This window comes from Morus notabilis, unplaced genomic scaffold (genome assembly GCF_000414095.1).
Source record: "Morus notabilis unplaced genomic scaffold, ASM41409v2 Scaffold855, whole genome shotgun sequence".
In the NCBI taxonomy this organism is placed as follows: domain Eukaryota; kingdom Viridiplantae; phylum Streptophyta; class Magnoliopsida; order Rosales; family Moraceae; genus Morus; species Morus notabilis.
Window position 1 is genome coordinate 59,751 of NW_010365497.1, and position 20,736 is coordinate 80,486.

Below are 20,736 nucleotides of genomic sequence, written 5' to 3' on the forward strand. Positions count from 1 at the left end.
GATAAAATCTATTATCTCCATGATTCTCTTTCCTAGATAGGCTCTAAAATATCTTCACATTATCTTCTCAATCTCCAATTTAAATAATGCAGCAAACTTTCAAATCTCCAATTTTGAACAACTTCATTATCTCCACGTAAATACCTTATCTTTCGTTATAGCAAGTTATCTTTGACTTTTCTTTGACCAAGTCAAATTTTAAGTTCCAATTCTCATGTGCAGCTCAAGCTTAATTGTGTAGCTCACGTGAATGCCATTCAACTATCCTAACAATAATCGGATGAAGCCAAGAATTCAAATCCGAAAACAACTTGGTCTTCATGCCAACTTTATCTCCAATTTAAATTCAAATAACCAATGCCTTATCTTCTTTTGACCAAGGTTTTATCCTTATTTCTCCAAATCTCAAAATCTGCAACTTTAACTTCAAATCTGATTCTGAATCTTCTTCTGCAATACAAAATCTTCTTGAACCTGTTTTTTAAATTTTTACAAGATTGCCAATAAATTGTCAACTAATAAAAATACCTAACAATCTCCCCATTTGGCACTTTTTGGCAAAACTAACAAAAGATCCTAAAAAATTCAAAAACGACAAAAAAATATAAAATTACATTGTTCTCTCCCTTTTTGTCAAAAATAAGCCAAAGACACAAAAAAAAGAAATAAAAAAATATTCACACCCTAGAACCGTCTTCAACACCTCACTCCCTATGAATCTTCTATGTGTCTTACTCCCCCTGAATGTAGCATTCTCTCATGTATAATGCTCTTAACACCTGTCAATCGCTTAGTGCAACCAGCATCACTACACCCACAATCATTAGTGCATGCTTCTATAGAAGTATAAGCCATATGACACCTCAAATCAGATTTCCTTACCCACACACGTCTAGAAAAATCAATCTTCATGTTAGGTGTGTTCTTTGAGTTTGCGGAATTTGGTGGATTAATAAACATACCTCTCTTCAAAGCATTTAAATACGTGTTGCATCTCAGTCTTATAGGGCCAGGTAATCCGCAGTATTGGCATGTAAGGACAAACATTCTATGTTGAGGGGATGAGATAGTAACCTTCCCATCTTGAGCCTTGATGAAAGCCTTCCAGTATGAATAATTCAAACCATCGAGCAGAGGGGGACGTGCAACTGAACCTCCTTCTTTTAGAAAATCTATTCCAAACATAACAGATCAACTCTCCAAGATCTCACCAAACTTATAGTCAGTGAACCACTCTGATACCACTTGATAGATCTGATGTTACGTCTGGTGTTCCAGATGATGTTGGAACACTGTCTGGAACACGACTTAATTAATTAAGATTTTGGTTAATTACATTCATTTGCTCGAGTAGAATAAAGTGCAGAAAGTAAAGGAACACACAATATGATATCGCAGTTCGGTGCGCACACCTACTCTGCGGGGCTACGCCCAGACAGTAAACAGTTTCACTATACGTCAAGAATTACAACACTGACGGACTTATTCACTCAAGGACTCCCTCCTAGACTATGATGTCGTTGTGACGAATCTCCACAGTGATTGTTTAGCGTGCACCACACGTCTTCTAAACTGCACGGCGAACTCCCTTCGACCGACAGAGCTTCCTCCTGAAAGCAACAAATCCCTCTCCCGAAGGACGATCTCAATAACGCACTAGGCTCACAAAAACTCACAAATGTTAGTAATAAGTTCTCAAATTCACAGACTTTTCCTTTGGAGATATTCTATTAAGTCCATACCCATATACTCTGAAACACAACCTTTAAATAAAGTCAAGAGAATCTCATTCAAATCCACTCTCGATAAAATCTATTATCTCCATGATTCTCTTTCCTAGATAGGCTCCAAAATATCTTCACATTATCTTCTCAATCTCCAATTCAAATAATGCAGCAAACTTTCAAATCTCCAATTTTGAACAACTTCATTATCTCCACGTAAATGCCTTATCTTTCGTTATAGCAAGTTATCTTTGACTTTTCTTTGACCAAGTCAAATTTTAAGTTCTAATTCTCATGTGCAGCTCAAGCTTAATTGTGTAGCTCACGTGAATGCATATATATATATATATATAAGCCATTCAACTCTCCTAACAATAATCGGATGAAGCCAAGAATTCAAATCTGAAAACAACTTGATCTTCATGCCAACTTTATCTCCCATATAAATTCAAATAACCAAGCCTTATCTTCTTTTGACCAATGTTTTATCCTTATCTCTCCAAATCTCAACTCAACAAAATCTGTAACTTTAACTTCAAATCTGATTCTTAATCTTCTTCTACAATACAAAATCTTTTTAAACCTGTTTTTTGAATTTTTACAAGATTATCAATAAATTGCCAACTAATAAAAATACCTAACATTCTTCATTTGCAATATCTGGTGCCTACTAAACTCTCGTTCCTGATTAGATAAGAAAGTGGATTACTCCTCCTTTTTCCTTTACCTTTTCAAGCGAAGTAAATGCACCAAAATGTCATCTTTAAGCAGAGATTTGATTCTCTTGAAGAATTCCGAGAACAAGAGTTTTAAGCCAAGAGTTATACTTCTAAAGTCCTAATCGAGATTTAAGTTTTAGCGTGAACATTACCAAAGAGTTCTACAAAGAAGAGAGATCAGTAATATCCTTATATTTCCATACAAAAGGTTGACTACACAGAACAAAGATCAAGCTGTTTATGTGAAGAAGGGAAAAATAATATATACTAACAAAAGATAAAAGAAATTGAGGAAAGAGCCACTCTTAAGAACTTATATGCAAACAAGGAAAACAAACTAACCAACAGAAAGAAAAATGTGAAAAACCACAGAAACCAGATTTTTTTTTTTCAATAATCTGTAGCCTCATGACCTCTTAAACCTCCAAGCAGAAACCGAAAAGAGCGGCCTGCCATGCCAGCAGATCATCGAACATCAACAGAAAAGCTGAGCCAACTCCACTTCTTCTTCCATGACATCTTCAGTGGCAAAACCCCATCTGCTGTTAAAATCATTTCTAGTCCACCAAAAGCCAAGTCTGCTACTGGTTTGTTTGGAACCACTTATATGACCGATGATGCATTGACGTTAGAGCAACAACCCACCTCGAAAATCGTCAGCAGAGGGTAAGGTTTTTACTCTGCAGCCTCGCAGAGTGATATAGCATTTCTTGTGGCCGTGAATTTTGTCTTCACTGAAGGTAAGTACAATGGAAGTACCATTAGCATTCTTGGAAGAAATCTGGTCCTCAATGATGCGAGGGAAATGCCAATTGTTGGAGGCAGCGGTTTGTTTCAATTCACCCATGGCTATGCCTTGGCTCACACAGTGTGGTTTGATCCCAAGACTGGAGATGCCATTGTTGAGTACAATGTTTTTGTGTTGCATTATTGATCTTCTTCATCATCTCATGTAAGGCATGCTTCTCCTTTTGTTTTTGCTTTTATTTTCTTCTTTCTAATTGTTTGTAATTCAAGCCTTGCTACCTTAATCTTATAATTTTATGAAGGATAACTATATTTATATTTTGCGTTCCTTTTAAGGCAGCCACTAATTATTCTCTAAGACTTTATATTATAGCAGGAGTGAAAGAATTCTTATTTAATATTAAATCTAATCGACTAAAGTACAAGCCATTATCTAAATTGGTGCTTCCACTACTTCTTCTGTTTGTTGTTTATTACGTCATGCAGTAACGTTGTGATTGTCCCCCATAAGATTGCAAAAACATGACATTATAATTTTCTAGTTGGAATAGTGCGTGTGAATTAGCTAATCATGTTAGGGGAAGTTAATATTTCCTCAAGTTGATTCTAAGTAATTTAAGAGCGCGTTTACCAAACCATAAAAGAATGCAAAAGAACAAGAATTGATTCTTCCTTTGCCTGTGTTTATCGATGATTCCCTTTGTTATCAATGTAATCAACTAAAACAAACTTTTACATAATTAAATAATTATTAGATACATGTAAATCAATAAAAAGATATAAGTGAATTTGACATTCATTCCTTTAAACCATGAACCAATACCAAGTAACATTAAGATTGACATTTCTTTTTCGTGTCCTATATCACCTGACGCCTGCTAAACTCTCATTACTCGATAGTTGAGAGAGACAACACCACCAGAAGTAAACGCACCTAAATGTCATCTTCAAACAGAAATCTGATTCTATTAAAGAATTCCCATTACAAGAGTTTTAAGCCAAGCCTTATACTCTCAAAATCCAAATCGAGTTTTAAGTTTTAAGATGAACATTACCAAAGAGTTCTAAACAGAAGAGAGATCATAAATATCCATACATATCCATATAATAGGTTGACTAAACAGCACAAAGATCAGGCTGTTCATGAGGGAAGGAAAAAAAACTATTCTAACAAATGATAAAAGAAATATCTCTTAACCTTTCTAAGAAACACTAAGCACTGGAGATTTGAGCCACTCTTAAGAACTTTTATACAAAGAAGGCAAACAAACTAATACCAGAAAGAAATGTGAAAAACCCCTCAAACCAGATTTTTTGTTTTATTTTTTCAATAATCTATAGCCTTTCACCTTCTAAACCTCCAAGCAGAAACCGAAAAGAGGGGTCTGTCATGCCAGCAGATCATCGAACATCCATTTTTGTCTTTGATGTTATAATCACTGAAGACATGGTTCTGCCTAAGAAGCCGAGTTGCCTGCATCATTCCCTGATTGCTCAAAGGCACCTTGGAGAACCCGGCTAACTCAAGCCTCAAACTCCATTTCTCGAGCTTCTCATGCCTCTTGGTTCTCTCAAATCTGTCACATGCTACGATGTTCTTAATCTCCTCCCCAAAGAGCATCTTCTCAACCATCTGCCGTTCAACCAATGTTCTTGGTACCGTGGATTCCAAGCAATCAAACAATGCTGCATAGTAGAATAATGCCTCCGAGATCCTCTCCAACAAATTAGAACTGTTATGGTTCGATTCTTGCTCAGTTACCACCATCACTTTCGGTGACAAGCCTGAAAGAGCAGACAGAGAACTGCCCATCTTCGAGGAGGCGCTTAACGATAGAGGGGACAAATCAGAATCAGGACTCATGCTCAGCAAACTGAACAAGTCCTTCTCAAGCCAGTCTTTTAGTGGTCTTTGATTCATAAGAGAGAGTTTCTGCAGGCGAGCTGATACCGAAGGCGAGTTCTTTCTTTGCATCTCTTCATCAGTCGCCAACAGATAATGCAACTGAAGCACAGAACTGATGGCCAGAGCTTCACCGGACTTGACTCGCAAACTTTCGATGTCAAGATTCTCTAGCTTGCTAACTATAGGATTGAACTGAAAAGGGATGTCAAGCTTCTCAGCTTCTTCAGTCAACCTAAGGGACATTTGCTCCAACACGTCTTTATGCTCATGGATACCCGTGATCCTCAAATGGGGCGGGCCTTCGGGGCGTGCACTTAGTGTCTGAAGAAGATCAATCATCTGAGCAGGCTGGCTTGAGTTAAGATCAATGATGTGAATCATTTTCTCCCCTTCCATGGCTTCAAAGATGGCCTGATTTGTGATCACATGTGCAAGTTTTAGAAAGGGACAGAGCTCATAGAACAATCTTTGAACTAGAATCTCTTCGGTAACAGACAGTATTTTCGTCGATTTGAGGGCTCCATATAGACCGGGCCAACTTCTAAGTATTCTATCCGCAAGGGCCGCAGTAAAGTAAGCAACCATTCTCTGCATTGGATCACCATCAGGAGAAGTGAGGCAGGAAATGTGTTCCAACCAGATATTCGCGTCCTCGAGGTTGCCTGCAGAGACATGGTAAGCGCAGGCCACGATAAGTCGGATGAGGAGTAGTCCTCTTTCTTCGGCAGGCTCTGTAAGCCATGGATATGGCGAGCCTACACCAGGTGAAGGTGGTGATACAGGAAAGTAATGAAGAGGCGATGAAGCCGCAGATGATGAACCCTCGTCTCTATTCATTTTTTAAGTGAATATTGAGAAGTTCAACAAGGGCGTCTGTGAAATGGACAAGAAAAACAGGGATTAGTTAGAAAAGATAAAAAAAAAAAAAAATGGGAATCATAATAAATCTTGATCTCACAACAGAAAAACCAATATGATCTTCCTTTTAACTTTACTAATAAAAAAAAGAAAAAAAAAAGCCGGCTAACTAACAATGATTCAATTTCAGTCACTGAAAACCTTAACCAAGACATATCATGGGAATGGTATGAAAAAAAAATTAAAAAAGAAAAAATTGAAGTTTTGTCTTTTAGACCAGTAATTACTATCCTTCTCTGGCATCATCTGCTTACTTCTAAAGCAGATTGAGACATAAAGAAACTGGTACAGTTTCCCACCAATATTGCAATGGAATGAGAGAAATTAGTGGAAAAGAACCATACATTTGATTAAAGAACTCAACTTTCTCGTTACTAAGAAAACGATCATATAAAAAGAAAAAAAAAATCAACACAACTGAACCAAACAGCCTTTACAACAACGCACAGTAAACCAAGATTTTCTTAGCAACTAAACGGGGGGGGAAAAAAAGCCATTCTGATTCTCATAAGAAAGGAGAGAGTCAATCCAGACAAAAGTTTTCCAAGAGTTCTTATACGGATAGTTTCTATCTAAGTTAGGAAAGAAAAAGCATAAGAAACAAAAGAAGAAGAAGAGAAATACCTGTGGAAAGCTCAGTAATCAAAATCCCAACTGGGTTTTTCAAATTGAAAGAAAACCCAGAGATTCCCACTACCAGTAAGTCAAAATTATATACCATTAACGTGGGGTTCCGAAGCTCTCAAGAGAGTTTCTACCGTGTTTCTTTCTCTTGCAAAGTGAGTTATTAATGTTAAAAGACAGGCACTATGGTTTTTAAAGACAACTTTTTTCTTTTTCCTTTTTTTGGTTCTCATGGTTCTTGACGACAATACAAAGGAGCTTGTTGTCTGTCGCCATTCATTTGTTTGTCCTCAAATGAATTTCAGAAGAATATTGGAATTTCCATCCCTCTTTCTTGTTAGTTGTTAATAATAGGTCTCTCTATCGAGATTTCCTCTATATGAATTGTTTGTTCGTTTGTTTCTCTCTCTTAACGCTGAGTCTTTTTATCGGGTTGTGAAATGGATGGGAATAATAAGAGCTGGCGAAAGTTTTGGTATTATGCGCTTCAAAAAAAAGTTTTGGTATTACGCTAAAACACAACACCAATCCAAAAATGTTTTACCAAAACAAAGCAACAACCTTGCTTGTTCATAAGCAAAAGACTCCGAAAAAAAACCACTTTGGAAGTGGGGCACGAAGCCCCCCACCCCAGCGGGATGTGAGGCCGGAGCTCTCAAATTAGATTAAGTTTTTTAGTTGGGGGATTCGTATCCCGACTCGAATCATGATTCATGGTTCATTACAATATTTTCTCTCATAAAAAATACACATAAATCGAAAATGATTCTAATCTCATGATTTTAATTTATGAACTAAACGTTTCCGTCAAATGACAAATCCGAAACCCATCACCGGTGGCCCGAATCTGACCTGACAAGGCCCGCTTAAGGGTTCGACCAAGACCATGCTGTTAATCTAGGCGCAAAAATATTTTCAGGGCAGCTCAAATTACTTTATTATTGAATTTTTTAAAAGTTTCCTTATAAAGTTCGGTCAGCCTGATCTTCCTCTCTTCCTCTCTTTAGGGCCAGCCCAAAATTTTCCATGCTGGCCTCTAGGCTTGACCGACTTGAAGTTTCAGCTTTATCTTGGACCAAAATTTTATTAAGGATAGTTTGGGATCTCTTATAGACTTTTCATATCATAGTGAATTGTTGCAGCGACCTGTAACAGTTACAGTCTCAAATTGAAGTGAGTCTACAAATTTGTGTATTCGTTCTTGATTGATTTCCTTTAATTGAGATTATATTTGCAATACATAATTAGATTAGGACATATGTCTTGACAATTCTTTCCGCCATGCCAAGATTGAACAACATGATATTTGTAATTTTCTAGTGAGATTATTGGGGCTGAGCTAATTAGTAAAATCAGATGAAGTTAAAATTTCCTCTAGTTTATATCAAGTTCGTTCCAACTACTTTAAGAGCACGTTTATAGATCGGTAAAAGAATGCAAAGGAATTAGCAAATAATTATTGAATCTCTTTCTAGTGTCTACTTCTTTATTAGATGTGTGTAGAAAACAATTCAATTCTCTTTCTATTGTTTATTAGACTAAGAAATAAACATCGTATCAATGTAATCACTGAATTAAATAATTGTTGGCTACATGTAAATATATTAAGGATATATGAGTAAATTTGACATTCATTCTTTTAAAGGGTGAATCAATAAAAAGTGAGTGTAAAGATTGGCATTCTTTTTCCTTAATTTCCTCATTTCTCAATAAATTGTTGATTATATGAGAGAGAGAATCAATCCTGCAGTAAATGCGCCTAAATGTCATCTTTAAGCAGAAAATTAATTATCCAAAAGAATTCCAAGTACAAGAGTTTAAAGCCGAGTGTTGTACTTCCAAAGTTGAAATCGAGTTTTAAGTTTTAAGATGAACATTACCAAAGAGTTCTACAAAGAAGAGAGATCAATATAATTACTATCCACACATTTCCATACAATAGGTTGACTAAACAGAGCAAAGACCAGGCTGTTTCTGAGAAGAAGGGAAAAAAATTATACCAACAAAAGATGAAAGAAATATCTCCTAAACTTTCTAAGGAACAATATACACTAGAGAAACGAGCCACTCTTAAGAACTTTTATACAAACACGAAAAACAAACTAACACCAAATAAAAAATAAATAAAAAAATAAAAATCAGATTTCTTATTTCAATAATCCATAGCTTCACCTCTTAAACCTCCAAGCAGAAACCGAAAAGAGGGGTCTGTCATGCCAGCAGATCATCGAACATCCCTTTTCTTCTATGATCTTATAGCCACCAAAGACATGGCTCTGCCTTAGAAGCCTAGTTGCCTGCATCATTCCTTGATAGCTCAAAGGCACCTTGGAGAACCCGGCTAACTCGAGCCTCAAACTCCACTTCTCGAGCTTTTCATGCCTCTTCGTTCTCTCGAATCTCTCACATGCTACGATGTTCTTAATCTCCTCCCCGAAGAGCATCTTCTCAACCTTCTGCCTTTCCACCAACGTTCTTGGTACCGTGGAGTCCAAGCAATCAAACAATGCACCATAATAAAATAATGCCTCCGAGATCCTCTCCAACAAATTATAACTATTGTGGTTCGATTCTTGCTCGGTAACCACCATAACTTTCGGTGACAAGTCCCAAAGAGCAGACAGAAAACTCCCCATCCTCGGTGAAGCGCTTAAAGATAGAGGCGACAGAGCAGAATCAGGACTCATTCTCAGCAAACTGAATGAGTCCTTCTCAAGCCAATCTTTTAGTGGTCTTTGATTCATAAGAGAGAGTTTATGCAGGTGAGCTGACATCAAAGGCGAGTTCTTTCCTGGCATCTCATCGTCAGTCGCCAATAGAGAATGCAACTGAAGCACAGAACTGACTGCAAGAGCTTCACCGGACTTGACTCGCAAACTTCCGATGTCAAGATTCTCTAGCTTGCTAACTACAGGATTGAACTGAAAAGGGATGTCAAGCTTCTCAGCTTCTTCAGTCAACCTAAGGGACATTTGCTCCAACACGTCTTTATGCTCATGAATACCCGTGATCCTCAAATGGGGTGGGCCTTCGGGGCGTGCACTTAGTGTCTGAAGAAGATCAATCATCTGAGCAGGCTGGCTTGAGTTAAGATCAACGATGTGAATCATTTTTTCGCCTTCCATGGCTTCGAAGATGGCCTGATTTGTGATCGCATATGCAAGTTTTAGAAAGGGACAGAGCTCATAGAACAATCTTTGAACCAGAATCTCTTCATCAACAGATACAATTTTCGTGGAGTTGAGGGCTTTATACAGACCGGGCCAACTTCTAAGTACTCTATCAGCAAGGGCCTCAGTAAAGTAAGCCACCATTCTCTGAATGGGATCACCATCCGGAGAAGTGAGGTGGGAAATTTGTTCCAACCCTATATTCGCGTTCTCTAGGCTGCCTGCAGCGACATAGTAAGCGCAGGCGCTGATAAATCGGATCAAGTATAGTCCTCTCTCTTCGCTGGGCTCTGTAAGCCATGTATATGGTGAGCATACACCAGGTGGTTGTGGCAAAACAGGAAAGAACTGAAGAGGCGATGAAGCCGCGGATGATGAGCCCTCGTCTTTAACCATTTTTTGAAGTGAATATGGGGAGTTCAACAAGGGCTGTCTGTGAATTGGACCAAAGAAAAAGCAGAAATTAGTTGGGTCATATAAAAAGAAAAATCTTTATCTCACAACAGAACAACCAATATGGCATTCCTTTAAACTTTACTAGCAAGAAGAAAAAGAATGCAAAGATAGTTTCCTTTCGGTAACCAAATATACTAGACTAAGACCTGAATGGTGTTAAAAAATAAATAAATAAATAAATAATATGCACTCTAGTCTTTTAGACCAACACAACTGAACCAAACAGCCTTATAACGCACTGTACAAACCAAGATTTTCTTAGCAATTAAACAGAAAAAAAATTTTCTGATTCTAGTGAGAAAGGAGAGACTCAATACTGAGAAAAATGAGCAAGAAATTCTTATTGGATAAGCATAATATTTTAAGATAGTTTCCATGAACGAAAGAAAACTGAGAAAAATGAGCAAGAAATTCTTATTGGATAAGCATAATATTTTAAGATAGTTTCCATGAAAGTAAGAAAAGAAAAGGCATAAGAAACTACAGAAGTAGAAGAAGAAGAAGAAGAAGAGAATTACCTGTAGAAAGCTCAGTAATCAAAATCCCAACTGGGTTTCCAAATTGGAAGAAAACCCAGAGATTTTCTCTTCCAATAAGTGAAAATTCTATACAATTAAAGTGGGGTTCCAAAGCTAGCCATAGAGTTTCTTCTGTGTTTATTTATATTACAAAGTGAGAGAGAGTTAATAATGTTAAAGCTCAAGTTTTAAAGACAATTTTTTTTATTTTTTTTTTTGGGTTTTCATGGTTGCGTTGGCGACAATACAAAGAAGCATGTTCTTGTCGCCATTCATTTGTTTGTCCTCAAATGGGGTTCAGAAGAATATTGGAATTTCCTACCCTTTTCCTCTCTCTCTTGTATTGTTACTAATAGGTCTCTCTCTCACTATCTAGATTTTCTCTATCTATCTGAATTGTTTGTTTGTTTTTCTCTCTCTCTTTCTCTCTTTCTCTCTCCAAGGCAGAGCCATTTTTGTCAGGTTGTGAAATGGATGGGAATAAGAGCTGGCCAAAGTTTTGGTATTATGCTAAAACACAGCACCAATCCAAACATGTTGTACCAAAACAAAGCAACAACCTTGCTTGTTGGTTAGTGGGTGATATTAGTGGAGGGATTGGCAATGGCAAAGCAAGAGACTCCAAAACAAAACCCATTTTGGATTCTTTTAAAAGGCTATAGCCCACCTCCACTTGGTACTTTCCTCTTACACTGTGACAACCAGACAAAGAAGGCTCCCACTAAATGCCAAGAGTAGATAGGACACTCAACTTTTCTCTTGTTCTTGCCTCATGGGTGGGGAAGACTTTTCTCTTTTGTTTGGAATACTAGGAAGTTTAAAACTCATTAATAGCATAATTTTTTTTGCTTAATTCTTGTGGACTTTTTTTGGTATAGCTTCTTTACTATAGATGATTAATTTTTGACTTTTAAATTTAATTAAAATCATATCATATTAAAAAATATATATACAGCATAAATATATTTTGATATAAATGTGCAGTAGTTTATTTTTCTACTTCTACCAAAGAAATTTAATTGTGCACTATCAATAAGAGATTTTTTTATCCTACAAAAATTCACCAAAAAATAGTGATTTTTTTTTCTTTCCGTTTCTCATGTCTTAAAAACGGGTTTCCTTGGACAACATGCAGAAACAAGACACCAAATTTATCTCAAATAATGTCATACTTTAAGCAACACTTGATTATGGTTTAGTGGTTTACCACATCATGGCAATAAGTTATGTTTGCTAGTGAAAAGTTGTCGAAACGATCACTTTTGCCGTTATACATTTTTATGGCTCCACAGTTGTTATGTTTATTTTAAGAATAAACATATTATTTTGGGACCAAAGTTTGGTTAGTTCTGAACATTAAATATTAGAAAGTACTTGTCATGAGTCCATTACAATTCCTGCAATGAATTCCAGTACTTCCTCAGCAAATAAATAAATAAATATCCTGTACTTTTTCCTCTCTTCACCTCTCTTGGAAGTAAATGAAACTGGTGTCAGAAAGTGCATTTTGAGTACTTCCTTGACTCTTCAACTTTGGTCACATGAAATACACATTTTTCCACAGTTTCAGTTGCATTGGCCACCAATTGAGCACTATATTCACACAATTTATACCAAGAAAAAAAAAAGGCTACATATTAATCATACAAAGAAAAACAACTAAAAGAAACACAATATATTTAAAAGGAGTAAATGTGAGTAGTTTATGGTAGGGTGTTACTATCAATATTAATGTTTTTAAATGTTAAATTCAATTAAAATCACATCAAACTGAATAAATACGAAAATTAAGGGCTCGTTTAGTTCGCTTATTTGAGTTTTTAATTCGAGTTGAGATGTGATTTTATGTGAAAATTTTTTACTGTAGTAAAAAAATTAAATATTTCTGATAACTTTTTAGTGTAACAAAATTAAAATTTTAAACTTAAATTAATGAAATAAACAGGACCTAATAAAATTTAATAAAAATTTAACGGTTTAAAATAAGACATAAATAATTTCTTCATATCCTAAGAAAGAATTCTTTAAAAAAAAAAAGATATATAGTCTGGTAGTTCTGAATTTCTACAATAACAGTAGACTGCATATGCTGACCTCCACCATACAAGCCTTATCCCACTAAAAAAGAGTAGTCAGATAACACACCCATGTGTTTCTGCCAAACATAACTGACAATTCAAGGCATCTGTCAGTGTTTTCCTCCACATTTTCTGATTAATTGGGTCCTACCAAAAGAAAGCAAAACAGTTCTCTACTTTTGATCTTGTATAGACACATAGATACTGGCTTGTTTACTTGTTTGCATTTTCTGAAAAGTCGTTCAAAGTTTGTCTTTTTTCTTTTACAATTTTCCAATTTCATTCTCCTGTTCTTCCTTGGTTTCTTCGTTTTATAATTTGAAAACTTGAAAATATCTCTAAAATCAGTTATACTAAATTTGGATTATGTAAAGATCCACTTTTTATGCCTTTTTTTTTTTCCTTTAAAAAGAAGAGTTTGGCTGCCTGCTAGGACTCAAAGTTAATTTCTATAGTAATGCAGCTGAGACAGACAAATAAAAGTTATTTTCTATTTAGGTAGTTCTAATATGATGTCATATAATGAGCATATCACCTACGTACGCACGACCAATAGAGAAATATTATGATAATAAAAATTATAAAACAGGACGTTAACGTTTGGTTGGAGGATTCAAACCATGTGATTCGAATCATTTTTAATTTACGTGAATTTTTTATGAGAGAAAATACTGTAGCGAATCATAAATCATGATTCGAATCACAGAACGAATCTCTCTACCAAACATTTGTATAGCAATTTAATATATTATCGTATACGTGGTGATTGCATTACTGAAATGATAAGTACAGCATTTCATATTCAATTTAGGCAAAACCAAAACAATTCTTTTAGTACCCATCAGCATGTTTCTCTTGTTCTTGGTAAGAGCATAACACAAGGCCATTTTCACATAGTAAAATGTCCATGTCCAATGCACTAAGCTCAATATAAATCTCTTAGCTATATTCTCCTATCCTATAGTTTCTAACAAGAACTCTTGAGAGAATATTTGTCCCCAAGACCTTGGAACTACCAATCTTTGGGGCACTAAACTTGAGCAAAACAAAAATCCCAACATTTTATTAACCTGGCTTCTCCTAGTTTAAATCCTAAAACCATGGTCTTACTTTTCCTTTATGTTTCTTATTTCTTGTCCTATTCAGAATCCAGCAACTCCTAATGGATACAAACCACACGTGAATTTCAATTGGGTGTTTTGAAATTTTTTTATTGTATCTCTAGAAGACAAAAAAAGTTCATTTAGAAGCATTCAATGCTTTTGGGGTTCTGCTAGGATACGGTTGAGACTTATATAGTAGGGAGACAAATAAATAGGGTCTTGGTATAGTGAAAGCTACCTTTATTGTCTTTAAATGGTGGTGTTGGTCTAAACAACGTCTAAGGGTGGTGTTTACCAAGGCACAATTTGTAGTGTTTTACCTTGCAGGAGATTATGCAATTACTAAACTAGATCTAGTATATCTATATGTTGCTATATAAAATTTTATTGAGTTGAGGCACAATTATAATTCTTTTACATAGATGTGTTTAATATTTTTCTCAAGAAAAACAGAGATAAAACTCAAAATTCTAAAATTTGAGTAGACACTGTCTAGTATACTCGCCCCGAAACCTTCCTAATTTAAGCCGGAATCGAGAATCCAGAATCGAAAATCTTCGAGCTATATTCATATCCTAACCATTTACTCATTAATAGTTTTTTTTTTTTAAAAAATCTTGCAACATTATCAAAAATAAAGTAAATTTAAAACGCTAAATGACAAACCAAATATCAAATTCTGGGAACACTAATTTTCTTTTAAGGAGTTTCCCTGTTTTTACCTTCACGTTAGTTAGCACTAAGAGTAATACATTAAAAAAATCCCCTAGATTTCAGAACCTAAACTAATTGGAAGAATATTTTGTTGGGTAGTCCAGTTAAGACAAAAAAGATGAGGAACACAACAAAAAATATTGGCTTGGTCTTCATGAAAGTTTGGTATATGTCACTTACCGTGTAGGGGTTGTTTGAATTTCCTAAGCTAAAGTTAGTGGTGCATCTAAAATAGAATTTTGACAAAAGCAATATGGCCTTGTGAAGGTGACAAGCACTAAGGAACTACACAAGAGGGGCACTATTGTTTTTAACCTCATCATTTGGGGCTTTTCATATATTTCTTGGAATTGTCGATAAAATGAGACAACTCTCACTCTTTTAACTCAAATTTCAAGGTGATTTTGCTATAATTAATGTTCCTGGTCGAGAATATTGTCACCGGTGGAGTTTTTTTTTTTTTTTTTTTTTTTTTTTTTTTTTTTTTTTTTTTTTTTTTTTAATTTCTTTTTCTCTCTGAATGCATGAATTAAGTTAAAATTTTAAACTAAAGTAACGACATATCTATTTTTTTTTTTAAATAACTCTTTATCTATCTTTCTTATCTTTGTATGTGTATTTATATATTTTTTTTCTTCCAAGTGAATCAAACTTGTAATAATAAAATTCACTTTTTAACTTTTAAAGTGAGTTTGCAAAATAATAAGGATTACTTTTAAAAACAGTCCCCAAACTAAAACCCCAAGAGAGATGTTTTGTAACCGAGAAATACTAGCGTCGTTTTGTCTACTATTATCTTATTAATTTATGCATTTATTATTAAACGTGTTAAAAAGTAAACGTCGAAAGCGATAAAAAAAAGTAACGATACCATTTGTGGGAGAGATCTCAAAGCAACCCCACAAAACTCGATTGTTTCTGTCCATTTTTGGGTGGAACTTTAATGGAGAGACTAATTAGTTAGTTTTTTTTTTTTCCAAAGATCAGGGTATGATATACTATGTACAAATGTCCGGGACCAAATCTAGATTAAGGCTATAGTTAAAATTTAAAACACTAAAGAATTAGAAATAATTGTGACTTGTAAAAAAAGAAACAAGTATACCAGACCTGCAATGAGAAAATTTTAAAAGAGATTATAAGAAAATCATTTAATGAGACTGGCCAACGGACATAATATCACAATAAATAAAAGAATACAAGAGTTAAAATCTTTTAAACCGATGACAGCTGCCCTAATTGAGTCTGTTTGGTATCTAGATTCGTTCCCTGATTCGAATCATGGTTCGTAGTTCGTTATAATATTTTCTCTCATAAAAAATACACATAAATTAAAAATAATTCTAATCACATGATTTAAATCCATGAACCGAACGCCATGTAAATGTGACTCCGCCATCAGTTACATAGAAAAAAGATTATGGAAGAGATTTGGATTGCAAATTTTGGCACGTGTACTCTTCTCTTAAGGCCCGTAATTAATTTGTACTTTAAATTTTTAATTTAAATTAATATATCATTTTATATAAAAAAAATAAAAAAATTTTATTACAGTAAAAAAATTAAATATGAGTTATTTCATAACAATATTTAGAACAATATTACGTCAGTTCGTTGCCTTATGAGTTATTTCAGCAATTATGGCATTTTATTAGTGCTTTTTCGTTCTGGATTTTATCTTGTCACAAGGCCAGTTATGAGCTGGCCTCTGTACTTTTTGTTTTTCTGGTAGAAAGCTGGTTAGTGTACGTACACCTAACCCATAATTGGTATATGAGAAAATGATGTGTTGGCTTTGAAACTTGATTGGCCCCACCATTAGACGATATTAGTGGAATAAAGATCTAGCTATCGACCCTTTATTATGTGTTTATGGTCAATAATCTACTGATTTCCACTTATAAAATGGCAAGAAAAAAAAAAAAAAAAAAAAAAAAAAAAACCCCCCCTTGAGGGGAAAAAAACAAAAAAGTCAAGTTGTGGATCCAAAATGAAACTTGTGTAAACCCACCCTTGAGTGGAGAATAACTATAAGCTCAAGTTGTGGATCCAAAATGAAACTTGTGTTAATACTTGAAGAAACTTTAAAAATTTCAATGGCCACGTTGGACAGTCTATAGCATGTATATATAAATACATATATAAAAAAAAATATATATATATATATATATATTGTGAAAATGGAATGACTTTTATTAAGCTCTGTGCGTATCAGCTCTTACATAAGTGTCTATAAATTGAGGCATAAAATCACAACAGCGATAAACCTTAATCAAATAGTAAGCTATGAAACTCCCGAACGAGAAAATCCTAAATGAAATATAACGGAATAGGAATTCATATGTAAACATAGTATCCATTTAAATGCACTCAAATGAAACGTTCTCATAATCAGAACATAATTAATTTAAATGTATATAACTCTCTCCCGGTCTCATCCCGAATGGAATGAAGTTATAATCATGAAATCTGACTCGATATAACAAACTATGCTACTGAGAGCATTTGACATAAACATGTTTGGTATTCTCAGTGTGCGTTTAGTTAGTGAATTCGTACTATTATTCGAATCATAATTTGTGACTCATTATAATATTTTCTTTTATAAAAAATATACATAAATTAAAAATAATTTTAAATTATGATTCTAAATTTATAAACATTGAGGGTTCTAAGCCCGCATATTTATTAGATTTCAATGTGGCAGAATCACTTGTTGTTTCCGTATTAACAAGCCCAATACTGTTGAAGAGTACTTTCCAATTAGATTAGTGGGTACAACACGGGTCTAGTCAAGTAATATTTTGGACTTTTGGCCTGTTTTGCAATTTCATTATTCAGTTCGGTCCCTAGAGTAGTCAATAAGATAACTCTCTCAAGTCTCAAGGTGTAGCACAAAGTTTATATAAGGGCACAGAGCACACATTGAAGAAAAGTCGTTAATTTCATTCCTATTTTTTAATACATATATATATATATATATGGTGCAAAGAAAGCATGGTAATCTTTTGATATTTCAACTAATTAATTTTAAACTGAATCAGATGTGTAACAGTTCGATTATGATACTATTCGCGGAATAGTTTCATTGCAAATTCAAAATTATAAAGTTAGTAATAAATCTGTCCAAATTATTTATGTCTGACAAGTGAAGTTTAATAAGTTTCATGACGTGTTCTCATGAAACTCTTTTTTTTTTTCTTAACGACGGATATGATTTTCCTATTATTGATATTGAGATTTCATTTGCTTTTGCATTTATAGAGAGTTTTTCCCTGTTCCAAGTTTTTTAATTTTTTTATTCCAACTTTTGCAAGGAGATAATTGAGCCATATTTAAAATGTGGGAAGAAATTATTATTTGCATCAAAAGTTGGCGAGATCTCAAACTCTTGTGGTCTTTCCCGTCTGATTTGATGATCGATATCTACAAGAAAACCGAAAGCATGTGCAGATACCAAATTATTAAAAGCGGATATGGAAGCCTCACACGGTACGTGTGACATGTATCTCAAACAAAATTAGCTACCCATGTTTGGCCTTATAATGTAAAGTTGCATTAGTATATACATGCACGCAAAGTACTATAATAAACATACGAATACAAATCGGTACATCTTTTTTTTTAAAATTTTTTGCATCCACATATATATACAAGTATATATATATACGTACGTATACGTGTGTGTGTGTGTGTGTATATATATATATATATATATATATATATGAGTAATAGTTCTTGAACACTCCATTGTCCACGCCATCCTTCTCGCCTTAATTAGTTGGTGGTTTAAGGTGATATATAACAAGGTAGGAGTGAACTGCTATTTGAGTTAATTTGTGAACAATAGGAAGCGTGACGTAATTTGATGGATTCAACAATGAACATCAACATGATCAACAAAGACATTAACTGCGGAAAGAACCTAACCCCATTGGAAAATCTTTCGGCCGGGGCTAGAAATCTAGTTTTCAATATGGGAATTGTCAAAAAGTACCAAGTTTCATTGCATCTTGTTCATTAGTAAAGGTCTGGCAATCCTATATTTAGCTACTTTTTTTATGGGGTATATTTAGATACTTTTAGATATTTATATTTATCCCTAAAAAAAAAAAAAAAAAGCTATTCACATTTATAAGGTCGCTGGGGTCTCTAAGATTAGAAATTAATGATATTTTCTTTTTTTTCGAATAAAAACTAATGATACGTCAAAACATTAAAATGAAAGCAAGTCGTTTATGTAAATTTTTAAGGGTGGTAATTCCTGCTTATTTGAGATATTATATATACTCGCATTCAAAAAATAAAATGGAGATATTATGCAATCCAAACATATTACGAATAACGTATGTTGTAGTAGCTAATTAGACAAAAATTAATAAAATACCAAAAGGAAAAATTGAACAAAAGATGCCATTAATCCTTTATATATGGTGAGATATTGGGGATGTTAAGTTGTTTCTTTTTTTTTTTTTTTTTTTTTTTTTTTTGGGGGGGTTTTTTTTTTTTTTTTTTTTTTTTTTTTTTTTAATGGGGCGTCTTTTCTTATCTAGTGTTTGGAGAAAAAAGCTACCTCACCGTAGAATTTTCTCTTTAATTATAACCTTGTTTTACTCAATTAGTCAATTATTAAGAAGCCAAACTCTTGCTCATAGGATATTAATATTGTTGATAGGACTTAGAAGGGTCCAATAAATCCATAGTCACATTAATTACATATAACAGCCTAATTAAATTAAATAATTAGGATCTCTAAGGACGTCTTTAGACGCACAAAAAAAAACCAATATCATTTGAGACTCAAGACATTGATATATGGCCTGCCTAACGCACTGCTAACTAGCAATCAAGTTGTGCACTTAAATAATCGACTTTATCTAGAATAGGTTGTTTGTCATGTCTTATAAGCAAACTTTGAGTATATCGAGGCTTCTTCAAGGCATTCTTATTAGATACTTTGTTTCTGCATTATATACATATACATATACATACATACATACATATATATATATATATATATATATGTATTGCTGCTTGAAGACATCGCTATCAGATCTTTTTTGTGTGTGGTGTAACAAGGAATTGCAAGTGCTTTCACGCTACTACATGAAATATAATAATTGTAAGCATATCCAGGTGTAAAGTGCTTTTAATGGGAGAAAAATAAATGCTTCTTACAAAGCTTTCTTTACCACTAAATCAACGTACAACATATATATATATATATATATATATAAATTGTCTCTGGTTAGTCACTTAGAAAGTACCTGACTAGTCAGGCACTTATATAATCATATATAAATTATGTATATTTATACATAAATCACGCATATTTATATGTAAAGTTGTGTATATTTAACATGAAATACAACAAATCAGTCAATATACATATTTTCATGATATGTGTTCACTAATTGCTATAAAAAAATATGTTTTGAGGATTAATATACATTGTCGTTTCTTATAACTTAACATACATGATTTATATGTAAATATGCACGATTTACATGTAAATATACACGATTGCACAATTATACAAGTGCCATGTAAATAAACATAACTTACCTATAAATATACACAACTTACTTACTGTAAATATACACACTTCATACAAAAATGTACAAGTGTCGCTCTGGTCAGGCACTTTCTAAGTGCCTGACCAGAGACATTGCCTATATATATATATATATATATATGGTCTTTTATACACAATTAAACAAGGAAATATGTCTTGCTCAATATTGCCACGATTTAATTGCAGAATCCATTTAGATTGAGAGAGATTTCTTTACGATTCTCAGGAAAAAAAAAGAAAGGAAAAAAATATATATATCAATACATCATAGAGGGTATAAATGCAAAATCAATAACCAAAATTAAAAAAACGACAGAAGTTACAGTTAGCAGCCAACTACATAGTATGGACACAACTATATATTACCAACACATATATTAACGTCCCGTCAAGGAACAGATTATTATCATTTTTTTCAACGTAATATTTCTTGGAATTTATTAGAACAAATGTTGACCTCTATCTTTCTCCTATATGATCTCCC

At 33.9% G+C, this 20,736-nt stretch overlaps 2 protein-coding genes and 1 pseudogene across 3 annotated transcripts; 1 reads left to right on the forward strand and 2 right to left on the reverse strand.

The window, feature by feature from the left end:
- Nucleotides 1–2,732: 2,732 nt before the first annotated feature.
- On the forward strand, nt 2,733–3,377 carry LOC21391971 (annotated as a pseudogene).
- Nucleotides 3,378–4,290: 913 nt separating this feature from the next.
- On the reverse strand, nt 4,291–7,048 carry LOC21391972 (scarecrow-like protein 3). The gene is made up of 2 exons (XM_010108104.2): nt 6,639–7,048; nt 4,291–5,969 (listed from the first exon to the last, which is right to left on the reverse strand). Exon 2 carries the CDS (start codon nt 5,931–5,933, stop codon nt 4,536–4,538), a length of 1,398 nt encoding a protein of 465 aa, XP_010106406.1. The 5' UTR covers nt 5,934–5,969; nt 6,639–7,048; the 3' UTR covers nt 4,291–4,535.
- A 1,634-nt stretch (nt 7,049–8,682) lies between these two features.
- Nucleotides 8,683–10,980, reverse strand: LOC21391973 (scarecrow-like protein 3). Of its 2 annotated transcripts, none has more exons than XM_010108105.2 (2): nt 10,783–10,980; nt 8,683–10,237 (listed from the first exon to the last, which is right to left on the reverse strand). In XM_010108105.2, exon 2 carries the CDS (start codon nt 10,202–10,204, stop codon nt 8,807–8,809), a length of 1,398 nt encoding a protein of 465 aa, XP_010106407.1. In that variant the 5' UTR covers nt 10,205–10,237; nt 10,783–10,980; the 3' UTR covers nt 8,683–8,806. The 2 variants fall into 2 exon arrangements, with proteins under 2 accessions (XP_010106407.1, XP_024028049.1); XM_024172281.1 differs by having other exon boundaries at nt 8,683–10,241.
- Between the last annotated feature and the right edge of the window lie 9,756 nt (nt 10,981–20,736).